General features: G+C 59.0%; 1 protein-coding gene across 3 annotated transcripts; it reads left to right on the forward strand.

Annotated features, from left to right (window-relative positions):
• Positions 1-634: 634 nt before the first annotated feature.
• B4GALNT4 (beta-1,4-N-acetyl-galactosaminyltransferase 4) lies at positions 635-12,934 on the forward strand. Of its 3 annotated transcripts, none has more exons than XR_015157440.1 (20): positions 635-1,076; positions 3,809-3,912; positions 4,247-4,342; positions 4,414-4,509; positions 4,590-4,680; positions 4,754-4,854; positions 5,013-5,080; positions 5,226-5,304; positions 6,457-6,523; positions 6,644-6,778; positions 6,856-6,965; positions 7,085-7,185; positions 7,268-7,365; positions 7,434-8,313; positions 10,155-10,441; positions 10,539-10,692; positions 10,828-10,900; positions 11,003-11,266; positions 11,834-11,960; positions 12,466-12,934. XR_015157440.1 is itself a non-coding variant. In XM_086383365.1 (20 exons), exons 1-20 carry the CDS (start codon positions 662-664, stop codon positions 12,602-12,604), a joined length of 3,375 nt encoding a protein of 1,124 aa, XP_086239491.1. In that variant the 5' UTR covers positions 637-661; the 3' UTR covers positions 12,605-12,934. The 3 variants fall into 3 exon arrangements, 2 of the variants coding, with proteins under 2 accessions (XP_086239491.1, XP_086239492.1); XM_086383365.1 differs by having other exon boundaries at positions 637-1,076; positions 11,003-11,156; XM_086383366.1 differs by lacking the exons at positions 635-1,076; positions 3,809-3,912; positions 4,247-4,342 and having other exon boundaries at positions 4,765-4,854; positions 11,003-11,156.
• The last annotated feature ends 8,513 nt before the right edge of the window (positions 12,935-21,447 follow it).

Here is a 21,447-nt window from a genome sequence, read left to right on the forward strand (position 1 = left end):
CCTGCTCAGTCTTGCCTGCATGGAGCCTGTGCGCCCAAACCCGCCCCAGCTGCCCTGACCCACCACCTTCACCTATCCCCCCGTGTCTCTCCCCCAGACCCTTTTTTTCTCCACGATGTCTGAGCCCCATTCCTCCTCGCTGCATTGTTAGCAGGAGGCTCAAGCTGCAAGCCCACGCTGCCCACATCCTTCGCCTTCGTTCCACAGGCGCGTATTGTCTCTCCATCCCGACTCCCTACACCCTTGTCTCCGTGTCCCCATTGTCCCATGATCCATAGCCGGCTCCTCCCGCGGCCTCCACCACTGCACCCTTTGACCCCAGTCCCTGTCCCCAGCACCTCGCGTGCCCCGCGTCCCCCGGTCCTATGCACTACCCCGCGCCGCGTGCTTTCTCTGATCCTTGAGCCCTGGCCCCGGCCCCGCTCCTCCCGGTGCACCTCCCGGGTGCTCCGTATTCCCGGGACCCCGCGTTCCCGCGCTGCGCGGGCCGTCTTGCCCAGGTGGATGCGCGCGTTGCGTGGAGACGAGCGGCGGGCACACCCTAACATTTGGCCCCGCCTTGCGCGCCGCGGATTGGCTCCCCGCAAGCCGGCCGGGCCGGGATTGGCTCGCGCGGCGCGGCGGCCGGGCCCGTTTCACGGTGGGTAGCACCGCAGCGTGGATGCTGCTGCGTCCCGCCGCGGCCCCCGGGAGCTTGGAGCCCGAGCGGCCGGGCGGGGCCGGGCGGGGGAACCGCCGGCAGCCGCTCCACCGCCCACCCCGGGCCCTTGGCCAAGGGCAGCCCGGGGTCGCGGCCGCAGCCCGGGGCCGCGGGCGGTGGACAAAGGGCCATGCGGGGTCGGGGGACGCGGCGCGGAGCGCGCAGGAGTGGGGGGCCGCAGCGACGCCGCTGAGCTCGGCCCCGGGCGGGGCGGGGTCGGCCGCGATGCCGTGGTTCCCGGTGAAGAAGATCCGCAAACAGATCAAGCTGCTGCTTCTGCTGGTGCTGCTTACCTGCGCCGCGTGGCTCACGTACGTGCACCTGAGCCTCGTGCGCCAGGGCCGCGCGCTGCGCCAGCGGCTGGGCTACGGGCGAGGTACGGGAGGGGGCGCGCGCCCGGGGCGGGGGCGGTGAGGGTCCCAAGCGGCCCCGGGCCCGGGCCCTCCCCTTGCGCTCAGCTCTCGGCTCGGCCCAGAGCTGCCTGGAGACCCGGGCCGCCCTTCCCAGCTCGGCAGTATCCGGGCAGGGGGCTCGGTTCGGCTCTACCCGGCCGGAACGCCGGATGACGTCAATCATGACGTGCGCGACCCTCTTGAGCGTCCCCAAACCCGGGCTGACTCGGGGGTCTGGCCCGGGGCGGATAGCGCCGGGGTAACAGTGGTCTTGGAGAGCCCTCAGCTACCAGGCCCTGCCAGCTGGGATTTCGCGGGGCCAAGTCCGGCTACGCCTCCGGCTCTTCCTGCTTAGCAGAGCCTCCGTTTCCCCGTCTGCTGGGGAAGAGGCTGGTGGGGGGACCTGACCCTCGCAGTCGGAAAGCTTCCTGGAGGAGGAGCCCTAGGTAAACCTGTGATCAGGGACTGAGACGCTTGTGTGTTGGGAGTGAGTCATGGGGATAGGGGTGCAGCCTGTGGAGACCCGAACTGCCTGGAGTGGACGCTTCCAGACTCAGGCTCACGCTCCAGTGGGAACAGACAATGAACCCACAAATAAGGTCCTGGTGAGTGATGTGGGGGGAGAGTCAGGGGAGAGTCCTGCCACTTTAGCTAGGGGATCTTGGAAGGGCTCTTGGAAGTGGTGACCGTTGACACATATTTTAGGGAGGAGGAGCAGAGTGCCTAGGACAGGGCTGGGGACAGGGAGGTTGGTGATGAGAGAGAGAAGGAAGCACTTCAGGGCAGAGAAGGTCCCAGCCAAGCTGCCCCTGACCCTTCTTAAGAAAGTGGGGTATTTTAAGGGTGGGTGATGAGAATCTTGCTTCCTGAGGACTCAGAACGATGATTTTGATCCATTAAGTCCTGGCCACTCCCACCAAAGTGTCCAAAGCTCCCTGTTCAGTCACAAACCCAGGCCAGGGGTCAGAGGCTGGTCCCAACCTACCCCTCCCCAGAGTGCACGCATCTTGCAGCTACCACATCCCTAGGGGCCTCCAGTTACCATCACATAAGGCAGGACCCCAGAGTGTGACCCAGTGACACAGAACATAACCAGCCTCCTACCTAGCTGCCTTGTGGTTTTCTGAGCAACCACAGTCCTCCCCAACCTGACTTCCCGAGCAGCCAGGGAGCCTAGCTCAGCAGCTAGGAGGGGGTGGAGGTGTGGGAACCCCATTTCTGAGGCCTCCTCTTCTCTCAGCTGGACCAGCGGGGAAGCCGTCCTGCTGTTCCTGAGCGGGCAGGAGCTGTTCAAGGTTACAGACCATCAAACCCTCGTGCAGCTCCAGCCAGAAGCAGCCCCAGCCAGCAGGTCTCGCCTCCTGCCTGGCGACCTGGCTCCGCCAGTGCAGGCTTGTGGAAGCTAAGCAGCTGAATGTGTCTGACGCCTTCCTGACCGTCCTGTCAGCACTGTCTTCACTCCCACCAGAAAGACTACCTGCCCCTTGTCCAGCAGCCTGTGCGGGTGGAGGGGCCGGCAGGAGGCCATCTGGATCTCACTGCACTTGGGCTCGGCCCTGCAGGACCGTGGTGGCAGCCTGGGTGTGGCTCCCCAACAGAAGTTTTCCAGCAGTCATAGAGTAACCTTGGCGGGCGGGGAGCATCAGGGCCAGGCTGTGGGGGGTTTTCCAGGAGCCTCTTAGGGGCTCAACTCCCAGCCGGACAAAGGATAGTGACTAGGGAGAACCAAGCAGACAGGCACCACTGGGGTCTCACAGGCAGGAGACCATGGGTAGCCCCTATCCCCCCGAGAAGGGGCCCAGGCCGGCCAGGTCAGTATGAGACTCTCACTTCTGGGGTCTGGATCGAAGAGCAGGCATAGATGTTGAAGCCAGACTTGGCCCTGGAGCAGAGGGGTTCCTGGACTGGGGGCCTCTGGATGGGACAGCGAAGCCTCACCTTCAGTAGCTAAGACCCCAGGGTATGGGACCCCCAGGTCCACAGCTTGAGGAGGAGGTCTGGGACATTGAGGGCATTGAGGTATGCAGGTGGTCTGCCCAGGCTTGGGGGGCTGGGGTGTGCCATGTTCTAGAGAAGTCCACAGAAGGGATCCCGTGGACAGTCTCCCCGCAGGGCCACCTTGGCCCCGGGGCCTCTGACAGCCAGACCAGCATGCCAGGGCTCCTTTGGTCCAGGACTGTGGCCTCAAGGGCAGCAGGTAGCACATGTGCCGTGGGCCAGGGCTGGTGTAGCCTCAGGACCACAGCGCTGGCTTGCCTGACAAGACGCTCCAGCACTGACACTTGGCTCTCAGTTCTGGCAAGGGAGGCAGACACGCTCCTGCATGTGGGGGATACGCTGAGCGCACAGAGCAGTCCTGGGGGCCCTCCCAGAGCAGAGTCACCGATGAGGACGCCCGATCGGTGTGCACGTGTGCGTGTGTATGCTAGGATGTGCACACACATACCCACTCCCTCACACCAGTGGGGGCTGAAAAGAGTCAGGTGGAGGACTCAGGCAGGGCCATCCCCACAGAGGCAGGAGGTGGGAGAACAGCCCGGTAGAAGGCACTTCACTGGGGGCAGGAGGGGCTTTCAGGCAACATGAGGGAGCAGACACGGGGAGGGGAGGCTTCAAAGGGGACACCACTGGCCATCCTGCCTCCACTGACCCTGGCGGCAAGGGCTGTGGCCTTGAAGAGCCTGGGTCCCACCCACAGCCACTCTGCCACCCACAGACGGCGAGAAGCTGAGCGGTGTGACCGACGGCCGGGGCGTCCACGCTGCGCTGGCCACACAGAGGGCAGAGGACTCCAGCGAGAGCCGCGAGGAGGAGCCAGTGGTGAGCAGGACTGTGGGGAACCACACAGCTGCGAGTACGAGATCCAAGGCCACCACGTGCCAGTGGCTGTGGGCAGGGGACGCGGCCACTCATGTGCCCAGGCCTGGGGGGACGCAGGTGCTGCACACGGGATGACCAGGGGTCTTCTGGGTGTGCGTGTGGCTGGGCTGTGATGGATTCGGGGCTTCGTGGCTAGATGTGGAGGGCCGTGTGATGGGAACCGGCGTGTGTGGCTGGCTGTGTCACACATTGCGCTGAACCTCTGCGTGTGTGTGTGACTTCTTCTGCCCTCATACTTCTCAGCTGTGACCTTGGTGCCCTTTCTCTCCCGCAGTCTGAAGGCCGGGACCCAGGCGTGCTGTTTCCTGGCGGGGCTGGAAGACCCCTGGTGCTCAACCTCACCCGTCAAGTGCCGGTGTGGCGGGAGGAGGTGAGGTCTGCGGGGCTCGGGCGGGGAGGGCGGGGGACGCTGGGCGGCTGGTAAGCCCCGCTCCCCCGCAGTACAAGGGGCAGGTGAATCTGCACGTGTTTGAGGACTGGTGCGGGGGCGCCGTGGGCCAGCTCCGGAGGAACCTGCACTTCCCTCTCTTCCCTCACGTGAGTGCTGGGGGGCAGCGGTCCCGGGTCGGGGGGGCGGTGGGCAGGCACCTTGACGTCAGCAGCCGCTGTCCCCCCAGACTCGCACCACTGTGAAGAAGCTGGCTGTGTCCCCCAAGTGGAAGAACTATGGCCTCCGCCTCTTCGGCTTCATCCACCCGGCGAGAGATGGTGCGGGGGTGGGGGCGTGGGGGGGAGTGTCGCGAGCGCCCCACCCGCCCCTGAGCCCTGTCTTACGGCCTAGGCGACGTCCAGTTCTCTGTGGCTTCGGATGACAACTCTGAGTTCTGGCTGAGCCCAAATGAGAGCCCAGCGGGTGCCCAGCTGGTGGCCTTTGTGGGCAAGGTATCCCCATCCGCCCTTCCATCCACACCCCTTCTGTCTTTACGGGCCTCCTGTGGGCTCGGCCACCTGTCCCCTTCAACTTCTCAGGAAGGGGCACTGGGTGGGGCTGGTGCCCCAAGGAGACGGTGAGCCCCCTGCCCTTTTCTGTCGCCCTCCAGACGGGCTCAGAGTGGACAGCGCCTGGAGAGTTCACCAAGTTCAGCTCCCAGGTGTCCAAGCCCAGACGGTGAGTGACTGGGAGCAGGTGCGTGTCTGTGTGTGAGGACGGGGTGATGCGTACACGCGTGAAACTGCTGCTGCTGGCCCTGGGGCTCTCCTTTTCTCGGGGGCTCCTGGGGTGCAGCAGGCCAGCCCTGACTCCTCCTCCCCAGGCTCATGGCCTCTCGGAGGTACTACTTTGAGCTGCTGCACAAGCAGGATGACCGCGGCTCGGACCACGTGGAAGTGGGCGTGAGTGCAGCTGCCCCCCGCCGGGGGGCTTCTGGAGACCCCCCTGCCCTGCCCTGCCCTCCTTCCGGCCGCTCCCCACAGAACAGCAGCATGGACGCTGCCCCCACCCCCCCAGGACTTCCCATCTGGCTGACAAAGCAGCTGCTCAGGGAGGGGACTTGTGCTCCGCTGTGCCTGCTCAGCAGCTGCACAGAGAAAGTGGCCCCTGAGCAGATTCTTGAGAGAGACGTTCACAAGGAGACCCATCGGGGGAGAATTCGGGGTGCGAGGATGAATTCCTGGTCTCAAGAACAGTCTTCTGGAACTCCAAGCAGTCTGGTGGCCAGATCAGGAGGGGCTTCCTCCTGAGAATGAGGCAATGGGATTTGCATGTCAGGGAAGACCCTCTAGCCACTGCCTGTTGGGAAGGATTTTCCCATCGGTCCCTGAACCTGCAGGTCCTGTGGGGGCAGGGGGAGATGTCCAGTGATTGAGCCTGAGTTTAGCTGGATGTGGGGTGGTGACCAGGGAGGGCTGGGATGTTGCAGGCATCTGGTTTGTGTGTGGAGGGCATCACCCCAACTCAGCTTGGCAGAGGGTCTAGACTGGAGGTGCAGATTTCAGGTCATCTTGTGGACGCTGAGGGGGCGACTAAGGGCCCAGGATGAGCTGGGAAGGGAGGAGGGCCTGGGAGAGCCCCCAGGAACCCAGCATGAGAGGGGTGGGGAGAGAGTCTGCAAGGGAGACTGAGAACCACAGAAGCAGGAGAAGTGGGGATGGGGAGGCCCACCAGGGAGCTGGGAGCCATTGGGGCTCGCCCTTGGAAGGCCAGCTCTGATCTCCAGAAGGGCAGGGGCCGTAGAATCACGAGCAGGTGGGGGCGGAAGTCATAACCGGAAAGTCAAGAAGTGCCCAGGATGTCAGGAAAGGCCTGAAGGGAGCAGAGGAGGTTCTCACCTTCTTCCAGGGACCCCAACCTTCTGGGCCTCCACAGCTTCCCTGCCGTGCCTTCTTAGGACTCCTCCCCCGTCCACCCGCCCAGCTTTCTGCATCCTTAAAGGCGCTGCCCTGCTAGCTCCTCGTCCCCATGCCAGGAAGATCCACTCCTCCCTGACCCAGGGTGTCCCCCCACACCCCCTTCCTTTGGCCCTGACCACCCTCTTCAACCCCCAGTGGCGAGCATTCCTGCCGGGTCTGAAGTTCGAGGTCATCGGCTCTGCTCACATCTCCCTCTACACAGGTCCGGAGCCCGTGCCTCTGGGGAAGGGGGCGGCGCCAACAGGTGGTCTCGGGGTGGCTGGCTGTGGGTGAGGAGGGCTCTGTGAACTCCTTGGGGGCCTCACACATCCTCTGCCCCTAGACGAGTCAGCCCTGAAGATGGACCACGTGGCGCACGTGCCCCAGTCTCCTGCCAGTCACGTGGCGGGGCAGCCGCTGCAGGAGGAGCCCAGAGCTGACATGCTGCGGCCGGATCCCCGAGACGCCTTCTTTCTCAGTGAGGGGGGTTCACGCACAGGGTGGAGGGGGTGTCGAGGCGAGGATCCGGGCCACAGTGTGACCTCCCTCTCACAGCGCCTCGGGTGGAGCCCTCGGATCTGGAGAGTGTGCTGGAGCCCTGCGCCTACGCCCCGACCTACGTGGTCAAAGACTTTCCCATCGCAAGATACCAGGGACTGCAATTTGTAAGTGCCCCTCGCCAAGGTCTTCCCCAACACCCAGGCCTCCCTCTCTACCAGGGTCCCCGAAGCCGCCTCCAGACCCTCTGGAAGACGGCCCACCCTGAGGCCTCTGCCCACCCCAGGTGTACCTGTCCTTCGTTTATCCCAATGACCACACGCGCCTGACTCACATGGAGACGGACAATAAGTGCTTCTACCGGGAGTCGCCGCTGTATCTGGAAAGGTGGGCGGGGGGCGGGCGGTTCCCGGGAGAATGGGCGGGCCTCGGCCGAGCGCGTCTCTGATGCCCCGCCCACCCGCCCCAGGTTTGGGTTCTACAAATACATGAAGATGGACCGGGAGGAGGGCGGGGAGGACAGAGAGGAGGTGCAGCGCCGAGCCTTCCTCTTCCTCAACCCGGACGGTGAGTGCCCACAGCGACCCCACCCCCAGCTGGGTGGCGCTGCAGCGGCTCACGCGCGCTTCCCACAGACTTCCTGGATGACGAGGACGACGGAGAGCTGCTCGACGCCGGCCTGGGGCCCACCGAGGCCCCCCGAAGGCAGGGCAGCCGCCAGCTCCCGGCCCCCGCAGCCCCCTCCGAGGCCCCGGCCACCCCTGCCGCGCCGACACCCCGACGCTCCCGGGCGCTGAGCTGGGCGGCCCGCCAGCTCCCCCTCTTCTTGGGCCGCGCCCCGCCCCCGCGGCCCGCAGCCCGGCCCTCCAAGGTGTACGTGACACGCGTGCGGCCCGGCCTGCGGGCGCCCCCCGGGGCCCCGCCACTCGGCGCACGCGGCCCACCCCGGCCGCCCTTGCCTGGCGTCTTCCTGCGCCCCCGACACCTACCCAGGGTGCCGCTGCGGGCGCCCCCACGCCCACCCCGGGCTCGAGGCCACAGGACGAGCAGCCCCCCGGCCACAGAGCTGAGAGCCCCGGCCCCGGCGCCGGCCACCCGGGAGGGCCGGGCGCGCGCGCCGGGACTCGCGGCCCCCACGGCGGACTCCAACTCTTCCTCTGAAGCGCAGCCCGTGACCTCCTTCCTGAGCTTGTCCCAGGTGTCCAGGCCACAGCTGCCTGGGGAGGGCGAGGAGGACGAGGAGGAGGAAGGGGACGATGACGAGGAAGGGGCGCCCGGCGACGAGAACGCGTCGGAGGACAGCGAGGAGGCGGCAGGCCTGGTTCGCGGCCGCTGGCGCGAGGATGCCATCGACTGGCAGCGCACGTTCAGCGTCGGCAACGTGGACTTCGAGCTGCTGCGCTCCGACTGGAACGATCTGCGCTGCAATGTGTCTGGGAACCTGCAGCTGCCCGAGGCCGAGGCCGTGGACGTGGTGGCTCAGTACATGGAGAGGCTCAACATGCGCCACAGCGGGTACGGGGCAGGGGTGCCGTGGGAGGGGCGGGGCTTGGCCTCGATGGGACCCTCAGCTCTTCCCCAAGGTCTAACGAGGCACTGCTCTGGGAGTGGTACACACCCGCACGCACACACAACCGTCAGAAAGTGTCTTCTCTCCTTGCTGGGGCCCCTGTCCTGTGTTAGGCGCCTTCCCCTTACCACCCAGGGCTGGTTCCTCTGTCCTGCAAACCCCTCGCCTGCCACCTTGGACCTGGACTAGGACCTGAGGATGGATCTGAGCCACCCACGTCTCTCCTCAAAATAGACACACACACACACACACACACACACACACACACACACACACGATCAAGCTAAGAAGCCCAGGATCCCTCCCCCCGCCAGCACCATGCTGACTGGGGTCTTAGTCCTCAGAGGTGAGCTCAGGGTTCCTGCCCCATTGATCCCTCTGATTGGGTCCCCCAGGTCCCAGCAATTGAATGATGTCTCCACCTCAAGCAGGTGTGGGGCTGGAGAATGGGAACCCCAGTTTGCCCTGAGGGGTTCTTAGAACTATGTTGAGCCTTTAAGGAGGGGCAGGACCTGCAGACAGAAGGGATAGGCAAAGGCTGGCCAGGAGGCTGGTGGGCAGAGGGCAGGCCTCATGGGCATTGAAGGCTGGGTTCAGGAGTCATTCTTGCCTCTGATACAAAGTTTAGAGCAGGACACGTGTTTGGCCCATCTGGATCATAGACGAAGGTGTGGTAGCCTTGGAGAGGAGGGGGTAGAAGGCGGGGCCTGTGACCTACAGGCTTGGTCCAGGGCAGGGATGGGACGGCCTGGACCTTGGCAGAGGCAGGGGCAGATTGACTCTAGGTGGCTGAAAAAGCCAGTGTGCCCTTGGCTCAGAGCCTCCTGAGAGCAGCTCATCATCCTAGGGTGTGAGGGCCTCTGTCCAACAGAAAGGTTATGGCTGCAGCCCCATCCTCCGAGCAGGACAAGGGCGTGAGTGGCCCCAGGAGCGAAAACACTGACCCAGAGCTTTTGGGGCAGAAAGGCCCTGACACTTGGGGAGACCGTGGTGGGAATGGGCATGGGGCGAGGGGAAGAATCTAGACCCCTGGAGGTCACACTGGTAGGCTCCCAGGTGAGTGATACTGGCTGTACAGGGGAATCATGTGACAGAAAGAAGAGCAACCTAGTCAGGGGCAGGGCCCTGTCTTCCTGGGAGGAGGAGAAACCACTTTTTGTGGGCGGAGTGGAGGTGAGGTGCTCAGGGCCGGGGTGAAGGGGAAGGGCCAGAGGCTTCTTCCCAGGAGAACAGGGTAACCCTGGGCTTGTGCCAGGGAGGCCAAAAGGAGGTTTCTCACAGGAGGTATCTAGGACCCTGGAGACGGCGGGTGGGGAGGATAGGGCCCAGCATCCAGGCGGGGGCACCCGGGACAGAGCCCTTCCCCCCAGAAGAGGAAGCTCGCTTGTCTGCGGGACAAGATACTGAGACAAGTCAGAGACGTTGAGGCCATGAGTCCTGTCCTGGGGGCAGCGGGTGCCCCTGAAGGTTTCTGAGCGTGTGGCTATAGACAGCAGTGGCCGTGGGGAGGACAGAGGACCGGCCTGGGCATGGAGACGCCTCCTTCGCGGGGTGTCGCGGGAGGAGGAGGCCTGAAATGTGGGTCTGCCTTCTGAAATGGCACGCCCCTCAGGCCTTGGCCTTGAGGGGGGATGGGATGGGTGGCGACTGGGACACCTGGCCACTGGGGGGGGGGGTGCATGGCAGCCACCCCCCGCCCCCAGTCACTTGAGTGGCCGCCTTTCGGCAGCGGCGATGGGGAGCTGGGGGGGCCTCCACTCTGCGGCTAACCAGGCTCCGCCCCCAGGCGATACGCTCTTCTGCGCATCGTGAACGTGGAGAAGCGCCGGGACTCCGCGCGAGGAAGCCGCTTCCTCCTGGAACTGGAGCTCCAGGAACGCGGCGGGCGCCGCCTGCGCTTGTCTGAGTACGTCTTCCTGCGCCTGCCCGGGGCCCGTGCCGGCGACGCGGAGGAAGACCGAGAGAGTCCCGAGCCCGCCGCAGCCTCCGCGCGCCCCGACGGCCGCCCGGAGCTGTGCCGGCCACTGCGCCTGGCCTGGCGCCAAGATGTGATGGTGCACTTCGTCGTGCCCGGTGCGTGGGGTGTGGCGGGCAGCGCCACCTAGGGCTGTGGGGCGCGGGGGCCGCCGGGCTGGGTGCAGGTGGGCTCAGTGTCCCCATCCTCCTCCAGTGAAAAACCAGGCGCGCTGGGTGATGCAGTTCCTGGCAGACATGGCCGCTCTGCACGCGCGCACAGGCGACTCCCGCTTCAGTGTCGTCCTGGTGGACTTTGAGAGCGAGGACATGGACGTGGAGCAGGCCCTCCGCGCCGCGCGGCTGCCCAGGTAGCGGCGCCCCCGCTCCCTTCGGGGAGGGTGGGCCGAATCTCTCCTCCTCCCCAATAGAGGTGGGTTTTCCTGCCCCCACCCCGTTCCCAGAGGCCGCAGTGTGTGATCCCACCCGTTCGTCCCTTCTCCCAGATACCAATACCTGAGGCGAGCCGGGAACTTTGAGCGCTCTGCGGGGCTGCAAGCTGGAGTGGATGCGGTGGAGGTGCGTGGTCAGGGTAGGGCTGGCCGGAAAAGCCCGGTGGGCTGGGGCGGGCGCGCCCTTCTGGAGCGGAGGGCGAGGCTCAGCCCTCCCCGCTGCCCCCAGGATGCCAGCAGCATCGTTTTCCTCTGCGACCTGCACATCCACTTCCCCCCCAGCATCCTGGACGGCATTCGCAAGCACTGCGTGGAGGGCAAGCTGGCCTTCGCGCCAGTGGTCATGCGGCTGAGCTGTGGGAGCTCACCAGGGGACCCGCATGGTAATGCCCTGGATGCCCCCGGGAGGGCGCGGGGTCCCACAAATGCCAGGATGCCTTCGTGCCCGTGGTCATGTGGCTGGGCTGCGGGAGCTCACCAGGGGACCCGCATGGTAATGCCCTGGATGCCCCCGGGAGGGCGCGGGGTCCCGCAAATGCCAGGATGCCTTCGTGCCCGTGGTCATGTGGCTGGGCTGCGGGAGCTCACCAGGGGACCCGCACGGTAATGCCCTAGATGCCCCCGAGGAGGGCGCAGGGTCCCACAAATGCCAGGATGCCTTCGTGCCCGTGGTCATGTGGCTGGGCTGCGGGAGCTCACCAGGGGACCCGCACGGTAATGCCCTAGATGCCCCCGAGGAGGGCCCGGGGTCCCGCAAATGCCAGAGTAAAATCTAGGCTCCCCAGGGGCCTCCCAACCTGCAAGGTAGGCCTGGGGCCCTATCAGGGTTCCCTGTAATGCCCAGAACTCCTTGTGGCATCTAGGAACCCCACAGTGCCCAGGACCCCAAGTTCCTCCCCGCCCCCCCCAGTAACCCCAGGGTTATGCTTGGCCTCTAGGAACCTCCTCCAGCACCCAAATCATGCCCAGGGTCCAAGGTATGACCAACATGTTGGAGTGACCCCGAGAGCCCACCAGCCTTTCAGGACCTGGTGTCTGAAGGGTACCCCCTCCCCACCAGGTTACTGGGAGGTGAATGGCTTTGGCCTGTTTGGGATCTACAAGTCTGACTTTGACCGTATTGGAGGCATGAACACTGAGGAATTCCGGGACCAGTGGGGAGGCGAGGACTGGGAGCTCCTGGACAGGTGACCCCCCCCCCACCCCGCCACCCACCCAACACACAGAGACAGACAGGTCCACGTCCTGCCCTCTGGGTGGGGAGGGGCCCATGGTCCTCACTGCTGACAAGACTGCTGTCTTCCTCCTCCTACCCCCAGGATCTATAGGCCTAGGGAGATTCTAGATGCCCCCCTTCCACTCCCCTAAACCCCTTCCCAGCTCCAGGGTCCTGCAGACTCAGGGAAGCCCCCAGATCCTATAGGATCTGGTGGTGGCCCTGGGGTCCCCCTGGCCTCAGCAGGGCCCTGCAGTAGTGGAAGGCCCCACATCCAGCCCTTGGACCTGGTTATGACCTCTTCCATTCCATCCCACCCCACTGTTCTGTAGACTCAAGGGCCACCCTGACACACGTGCCCTCCCCCTCCAGGGTCCAGGATGAGGGTAGCCCCATTCACCCCCATTCCCGTCTTGATCACCCCCAAAGACCCTCCAGGCTGCAGGGCAGCCCTGACCACCCCTCGCTACCCACAGGGTCCTGCAGGCAGGGCTGGAGGTGGAGCGACTCCGCGTACGGAACTTCTACCACCACTTCCACTCCAAGCGGGGGATGTGGGGTGCACGCAGCCGCAAGGCCGCCCGAAAGGAGGCCCCCCAAAAAGAGGCCCCTTGAGGACCAGCGACCCCTCCCAGCCCCACCCGCCGGCCTGTGCTGGCAGCTGGAGGCCAGGCTCAGAGCCTGGACCCTGGGGACCCAGTGGGCTCATCCCGGGGCACAGCCACCATCGTGCCTGCCCGCTTGGGCCCCCAGGCCACTGCGCCCCCGGCCCCTCCCAGAGAGGCGGCCTCTGTAGCGGGCGGGGCCCAGGCTCGGCCCCCACGCCCCGTGCGATGATTTCTGTGAAATTTTGCAGTAGCGACGACATTGTTTTCAGGATTTCCAAGAGTTCTGTCTGTTCCATTTTTTATTCAGAATGAAATGAAATATTTTTTTTAGTTCTGACTCGCTCTCTGTGCCTGGTTATCTTGGGGGGCAGAGGGGCCTGGGCGCTATGCCTGCTCCTGACACCCCTTCCTGCCCTGAGCGTGGGACACTGCTGATCCCACCTTCCTCCACCTTCATGGCTTCCTGCCTCTCCAACATCTTCCTTTTGAGCTTCGGGCCCTGAAGAGAAGGGGCTTTGGACCTCCTCCCACCACCCTATGTATGGAGCCAGTGGTCATGGGCGAGGCACAGGGCCTTTTCACCCACGAACAAATAACATCCAACCATGTTCTGTCTCACTTGTAGTGAAAACAACGTTGGATGCGAGTCCTGCCTCATCCTCCTCAAAGATATGGGAGCACTCAGCACCCGGGACTGGGGCGGGGGGTTGGGCAGGGGTGTCCTGTGACCGGGTTGGGGGATATAGTTAGGACTCAGTTGCCATGAATGGAGACCCCAGTGCAAACTGCTTTAAGTATAATGAGAGGTTTGCTTGTTTGACTGTTTCCATGTAACCCTCGTTCAGGGTCAGGAGCCCTGGGGAGTCAGACACAGGCTGGACGATGCTGTCAAGAGGCAGCTCTTGCCTGGGCTGCCTGGCACTGGGTGCACCTGCCCATATGAGTTCCTTGTGGCTGCTGTAACAGATTGCCAAGAACAAAATGGCATTTCCTGTCTTACAGCTCTGGACATCAGAAGTCCTAAAATCGACGTTTCCAGCCTGCATTCTCTCTGGAGGCTTTAGGAATGAATCTGCTCCCTTCCTCTCCCAGTTCCTAGAGCGCACCAGGATTTCTTGGTGCATGGGCTCTTCCTCCATCCTCAAAGCCATCCGCTTACCATCTTCATATCACTCTCACCTCTGCTACCATCACCATGTCTCCTCTGACTCTGACCCTCCCGCTTATAAGGACCCTTATGATGACACTGGACCCATGCAGATACCCCAGGACAATTGCTGCATCTCAGAGAACATCCTTCATGGATGGAAACACTCAATACTGTCACGATGTCAGTTTTCCCCACTTGATTCAGTGCAATCCAAATCAAAATCCCACCAACTGGGGCTTCCCTGGTGGTCCAGGAGTTAAGAATCCAGCGTGCCAAGTCTCTTGCCGTGGAGGTGACAGCCAGAAGTTCTGGGGATTAGGGCATGGACATCTTTGGGGCTGTTACTCTGTGTATGTCCTTATTCCGTGGGAAGGCAGCATGTCTGCCCAGAATTCCAAACAATTTTCTCAAGATTTACCTCACCATGGGGAGGATTTCAATGAAAGAGGGATCAGGCCCTGGGAAGACCCCAGGGATGCCCACAGCACTCAGCTCTGTGGCTGCCGACCAGGGCAGCCAGTGGGTGTCTGTGAACATTAAGTCACTTGTGACTTGAACTTCACCGCAGGTCCTCCTGGTTCATAGAGGGCGAATGCCCACAAGGTGGAGGACACAGCAAACCTGCCTCCTCAAGCTACCAGATGCCCCAGCTCATACTGTCCACTCCTCCCTAATTGTCTAGTTCAGAAGGAATTGTCCCCAGTTACAGATATTTGTAACAAGAAAAAACTAGCAGTGAAATTAAGAATTGTTATTCAGTCGCTCAGTCGTGTCTGACTATGATCCCATGGACTGCAGCATGCCAGCCTTCCCTGACCTTCAAAATCTCCCAGAGTTTGCTCAAACTCATGCCCATTGAATCAATGATGCCATCCAACCATCTCATCCTCTGTCGCCCCCTTCTCCTCTTGCCCTCAGTCTTTCCCAGCATCAGGGTCTTTTCCAATGAGTCGGCTCTTCACATCAGCTGGCCAAAGTATTGGGGCTTCAGCTTTAGCATCAGACCTTCCAATGAATATTCAGGACTGATATCCTTTAGGATTGTCTGGCTGGGTCTCCTTGCAGTCCAAGGGACTCTCAAGAGCCTTCTCCAACACCACAGTTTTGAAAGCATCAATTCTTCGGCGCTCAGCTTTCTTTATGGTCCAATTCTCATATCCATACATGACCACTGGAAAAACCATACCTTTGACTAGACAGACATTTGTTAGTAATGTCTCTGCTTTTTATTATGCTGTCTATATTGGTCATAGCTTTTCTTCCAGTGGGCAAGCATCTTTTAATTTCATGGCTGCAGTTACCGTCTGCAGTGATTTTGGAGCCCCGTCGCTTCAGTCGTGTCCGACTGTGCGACCCCATAGACAGCAGCCCACCAGGCTCCGCCATCCCTGGGATTCTCCAGGCAAGAACACTGGGGGGGTTGCCATTTCCTTCTCAAATGCATGAAAGTGAAAAGTGAAAGTGAAGTTGCTCAGTCGTGTCCGACTTAGCGACCCCATGGACTGCAGCCTACCAGGCTCCTCCGTCCATTGGATTTTCCAAGCAAGAGTACTGGAGTGGGGAGCCCCAGGCCCCCCAAAATAAAGTCTGTCACTGTTCCCATTGTTTCCCCATCTATTTCCCATGAAGTGATGGGACCGGATGCCATGATCTTAGTTTTCTGAACGTTGAGTTTTAAGCCAACTTTTTCACTCTCCTCTTTCACTTTCATTAAGAGTCTCTTTAGTTCCTCTTCGCTTTCTGTCAGAAACATGGTGTCATCTGCATATCTGAGGTTATTGATATTTCTCCTGGGAAACTTGATTCCCCACTTGCGCTTCATCCAGCCCAGTGTTTCCAATGATGTGCTCTGCATATAAGTTAAGTAAGCAGGGTGACAGTATGCAGCCGTGACGCACTCTGCATAGAAGTAATCAGGGTGACGATATGCAGCCGTGACGTACTCTGCATAGAAGTTACGTAAGCAGGGTGACAGCATGCGGCCATGACTCCCTCCTTTAATCATGAACCAGTCCGCTGTTGCATGCTTGTTTCTAACTGTTGCTTCTTGATCTGCACACAGGTTTTGCAGGAGGCAGCTAAGGTAGTTTGGTATTCCCATCTCTTTCAGAATTTTCCAGTTTGTTGTGATCCACACAAAGGCTTTAGCATAGTCAATGAAGCAGAAGTAAATGTTTTTTCTGGAACTCTTGCTTTTTCTATTATCCAGCGGATGTTGGCAATTTGATCTCTGGTTCCTCTGGTTTTTCTAAATCCAGCTTGTACGTCTGGAAATTCTCGGTTCATACCCTGTTGAGGCCTAGCTTGAAGGATTTTGAGCGTTATTGTGCTAGCGTGTGAGATGAGCGCACTGGTGTGGCAGTGTGAACATTCTTTGGCATTCTTTGCCTTTTGGGGACTGGAATGAAAACCGACCTTTTCCAGTCCTGTGGTCACTGCTGAGTTTCCAAATCTGCTGGCATATTGAGTGCAACAGCATCATCTTTTAGGATTTGAAATAGTTCTGCTGGAATTCCACCATCTCCACTAGCTTTGTTCATAGTGATGCTTCCTAAGGCCCACTTGACTTCACACTCCAGGATGTCTGGCTCTAGGTGAGTGGTCACACCATCATGATTATTTGGGTACTGAAGATCTTTTTTGTATAGTTCTTCTGTGGATTCTTGCCACCTCTTTTTAATATCTTCTGCTTCTGTTAGAGTGTTTCTGTCCTTTATTGTGCCCATCTTTTTTGTGTGTGTGCCCACCTTTATATGAAATGTTCCCTTGGTATCTCTAATTTTCTTGAATGGATCTCTAGTCTTTCCCCTTCGATTGTTTTCCTTTATTTCTTTCCATTGTTCACTGAGGAAGGCTTTCTCACCTCTCCTTGCTATTCTTTAGAACTCTGCGTTCTGATGGGTGTGTCTTTGCTTTTCTCCTCTGACTTTCACTTCTCTTCTCAACTATTTGTAAGGCCTCCTCAATCACTTTGCCAAAAGGGGGAGAGGGGATGTAACAGCCAGGGGAAGCATGTACATCGGAAAAATAATTACCTCTGGAAGCAGAAAAAAAAAATGTCAGACACTCATCTAATCTAGAACACATACATATCATGATTTACTAGCCCATTCCAACAACTACTGAGTACTCGCTATGTGCCAGGTACTGACACTGGTGAATGAGACAGACACGAAGCCCTGCCCTGCAGACTTTACATTCCAGCGAAGGGTGAGGGGGAGCAGACGATGGCCACAGCCAAGAGATGTCTAGTGTACTAGCTGGTGGCAGCTGCTGCAGAGAAAAATAAAGCCAGGAAAAAGAACAGTGAGTCTGAGTGAGGCTGCCATTGTAAATAGTGGTCAGGAAAAGTCTGAGACAGTGACATCCCAGCAAAGCCCTGAGGTGGTGGCGAGTCTGCCAAGGACACGAATGGGGAGGGGAGGGTGTATGTCAGTGTTGACATTTAAGCAAATTTTTAGAAATCGATGTTCCATCCTCCTCATCTGTTCTTGTCAGTGTTATACTGGAAGACCTAGCCCACGCAGTGAGACAAGGAGAGGAAATAGAAGGCTTACAGGCTGAGGAAGAAGAAATACAGCTGTTTCAGTTTGCAGATGACATACTCATGTATGTATAAAATCCAAAAGAATTAGCCTAGAAGAAAAAGAAAGACACTCCTGGAACTAATAATCAATTATAGCAAGGTTGCAGGATACAAGGTTAATATACAAAAGTCAGTTGCTTTCCTATATACTAGCAATGAACTATTTGAAACTTGAAATTTAAAACACAATAAACAGCATTTACATTAGCACCCCAAAAATAAATAAATACCCAGGTAAAAATCTAACAAAACATATATAAGATCTATATGAAGAAAACTGCAAGACTGTGACGAAAGAAATCAAAAGGCCTGAATCAACGGAGAGACAGTGCATGTTCACGGACCGGAAGACTCAGTACGGTCACACTGTGTTTTTCCCAATGTGATCTCTCTAGATTTGATACAATTCTAATCAAAGCCCCACCAACCAGGACTTCCCTGCTGGTCCAGTGGTTACAAGCCCAGCTCTTAATGCAGGGGATGTGGGTTCAGTCCCTGGTCAGGGAACTAAGATCTCACGTGTGGTGGGGCAACTAAGCCAGCCCAGGCACCGCAGCTACTGAGCCCGTGCGGCATAACTAGGGTCCAGGCGCTGCAATGAAAGATCCAGCAAACTGCTCTGTTAGCTGAGTCAGATAAGCACAGTTTCTCCTCCAATTATTTAAAAAACAATATCCCACCAATCAACTAGCTGATTCTTTCCTGGAGAGGTAAAAGACACAGAATAAGCAACATAATACTCAAGGAGAAGAATAAACTTGAAGCACTGAGAGCTCCAACTTCAGGCCCTCCTATACAGCTGCAGCAATCGAGACAGTGTAGGACTGGCAAAAGAGCAGACAGATCAGTGGGACAGAAGAGAGAACTCGGAAACAGACCCACATAGAAGCAGCAGGGCTTCCCAGGTGGCACTGGTGGTAAAGAACGTGCGTGCCAATGCAGGAGACACGAGAGATGCGGGTCTGATCCCTGGGTAGGAAGATTCCCCCAGAGGAGGGCATGGTCACCCACTCCAGTGTTCTTGTCGTAAGGAACTGGACAAGACTGAAGCGACCTAACACGCATGTAAATGCAGTCAACTGATCTTTGACAAAGAAGCACAGGCAGTACAGTGGAGCAAAGTGCTCTTTTCAACAAACGGTGCTGGGACAACTGGACAAGAAAAATTAACACCAGGTGACTCACAGACCTAAATGCCAAACACAAAACCATGAAACTTCTAGAAGACAGTGCAGGAGGAAACCTAGATGACCTTGGGTGTGGTGATGTTGTAGATACAACACGAAGGCTGACCCATAAAAGAAACAATTGAGGACTTCCCTGGTGGCTCAGTGGCAAAGAATCCACCTGGAGTTTGATCCCTGATCTGGGAAGATCCCACGTGCCACACAGCGACCAAGCCCGCGTGCCACGGTCGTTCAGTCTGCTCTCTGGAGCCTGGGAGCTGCAACCGCTGAAGCTGGCACTTCCTAGAGACCGCGCTCCACAATGAGAGAAGGCAGCGCGGTAAGAAGCCCGCACCCTGCAACCAGAGAAAAGCCTGTGCGGTGAAGACCCAGGCCAGCCAAAAATAAAACAAAGAAGGACTTCCCTGATGGCTCAGACGGGAAAGAATCCGCCTGCAGTGCCGGAGACCTGGGTTTGATCCCTGGGTTGAGAAGATTCCCCTGGAGAAGGGAACCTACTCCAGTATTCTGGCCTGGAGAATGCCATGGACAGAGGAGCCTGGCAGGCTACAGTCCATGGGCCCGCAAAGAGTCAGACACGACTGAGTGACTTTCACTTTTCACTTTCAGCTGACACACAGAACTTCATTAGAATGAAAAACTGTTCTGCAAAAGACAGCACCAAAAGAATAAGAAGATAAGTCACAGACTAGGAAAAAGATATTTGCAAAGGCCATATCTGACAAAGGACTGTTATTCAAAAATACAGAAAGAACTCTTAAAACCCAACAAGAAAATGAGTGACCCAACTGAAACATGAGCAGACAATCTTAACAGAGCCCTCAGCAGAGAAGGTATGCAAATGGCATCTGAGCACATGAAAAGAGGCACCGCCGCTTAGAGAAATGCACACTGTAAAACAATGAGTATCACTGCACCTACTGGAATGGCCAAAATCCAGAACCAAGTGCAGCGAGGACACCGGCGCGGGAGGAGCTCACATCCAGCACGGGTGGGCTGCACACAGCGCAGCCGCGTGGAGACAGCTGGCGGCTCCTTACAAACTGCACTCTCACCACGCGCTCCGCAGTCATGCCCCTGGGGGGTACCCAAAGGGGCTGAAAACACGTCCACACAAAAGCCTGCACAGGATGCTTATAGCAGCTTCATTCATGATTGCCCAAACCTGGAAACAACCAAGATGAACTTCAATAGCTGAACGGATGAAGAAACTGTGGTACATTGGACAATGGAATATAGTCATGTAAAAAGTGAGCTGTCAGGCCACAACGAGACACGAAGGAAACTTCAGCGCGTATAACTAAGTGAAAGAAGCAAACGAGAAAAGGCCACATACTGTGACATTCCAACCTGTGACATTCTGGAAAAGGCAAAACTGCAAAGAAAACACAAAGATCAGTGGCTGCCAGAGGCTGGGGGAGGGGCAGGGAGAGATGAACCGGCGGAGCGGAGGGTGCTCAGGGCGGCGGCCGTACTCTGCACGGGACTGTGATGACGGGCGCACATCACTGTCAACTTGTCTAAACCCCCAGCATGTAAAGCACCAGGATGAAGCCTGATGTGAGCCAGGAGTTCCGGGTGACGACGGCTTCTCAGTGCAGGGTCATCGACTGCAAGAAACGTGCCTGCCGATGCAACAGCTGGGGAGCTGTGCCTGGTGGGGAGGGGCAGATGGGGGTGCTCTCTACCTTCCTCTCAGTTCTGCTGTGAACCTAAAACTTGCTCTAAAAAATAAAGTCTCCTTTAAAAAATCAGTGACAGAAACAAAGAAAATTCAAACTATCTGACAGTACATGGGAAAAACAACAGATGAGAAAAATAAAATCGTTACAGCGATGAAAGCCACTTTAGGAGTTTCAAAGAATAGGAACAGCTATTGTTAAAACCCAGTCAGGAACACAGAAGACAAGTTTGAGAGACGCACACAAAAGGGGATGGGGAAGGACAGCTGATGGAGACCGTGAGGAGACAAGGGATCCTGGAGCACAGACGGAACAGACAGGAAACAAGGAGAAAAGACACCTCAGTGACACAGAGGAAGAAAACGTTCCTGAAGGAAAGAAACACAGGCCACTGTCGAAAGTTTAAAACGAAAAATTGGCCATACGTGTGCACAGGAAGTCATAGGCCTTGGAGGTGCAGGCCCCTGCGGGTGCCAGGCAGGCACACAGCGTCCTCCCCTGGGCTGGACCAGCTCCGACTGACCCCCAGGGCGCAGGACCTGCAGGAAAGGGAGTTGGAGGCTGACGGGCAACCCAGCCCTGATGTTGTTCAAGCAGAAAGGCGACACCCGGCCTGTTGGGCCCCGGCACCGGGTCCAGATGGTGAGAGCGAAGAGCTGCCCGGGTGGCCCAGGGGGCAGGAACCCCTTTCAGGACAAGGCTGAAGCTGAACACCAGGAGAAGGCAAACAAACCCTGGCTCAACCCCGTGGAGAAGGTGGCCCAGCCCTAGCTAGGGGACTACATGGGTTCTACTGAGACCCCACCCAGCGGTGCCCAAGCCCAGCCCAGCCTGCTGTTGCTCAGGGCGACCTTTCCACACACCCTGACTAGCTCTGTAAGTCCTGGGAACCTATTTAGCCTGCGGAGCCTGTTTCCCGGGCTGTAAAATGGAGTGCTCCCAGCTCGGCCTGCTGGGGCTCCTGAGAGGACAGAGAACAAGCTGTGAGCAAAGCACCGACCACTCTCGGAAACCCGCACCTGTGGGCGGTGCCCGGCGTCTCCGTGGGACCCAGCGCGGGCCTCCTGCCAGAAGAAGCATCGGGGTTCACAGACCTCCTTCCACCCTCCCTGCCCCCCGGGGGCCTCCTCCGGGTCCAGGCCACCCGGGCACCAGCCACCGCCTCCCCAGCCTCCCTTCAGTCAGCTCACGCCCCTCCTCCCCCGCTGGAGCACCCAAAGGATGCCCCGCACTCGTCTCCCACCC

Source organism: Bos grunniens, chromosome 29 (assembly GCF_055505025.1).
Source record: "Bos grunniens cultivar Pamir isolate PY7600 chromosome 29, Bosgru_T2T1.0, whole genome shotgun sequence".
Classification (NCBI taxonomy): domain Eukaryota; kingdom Metazoa; phylum Chordata; class Mammalia; order Artiodactyla; family Bovidae; genus Bos; species Bos grunniens.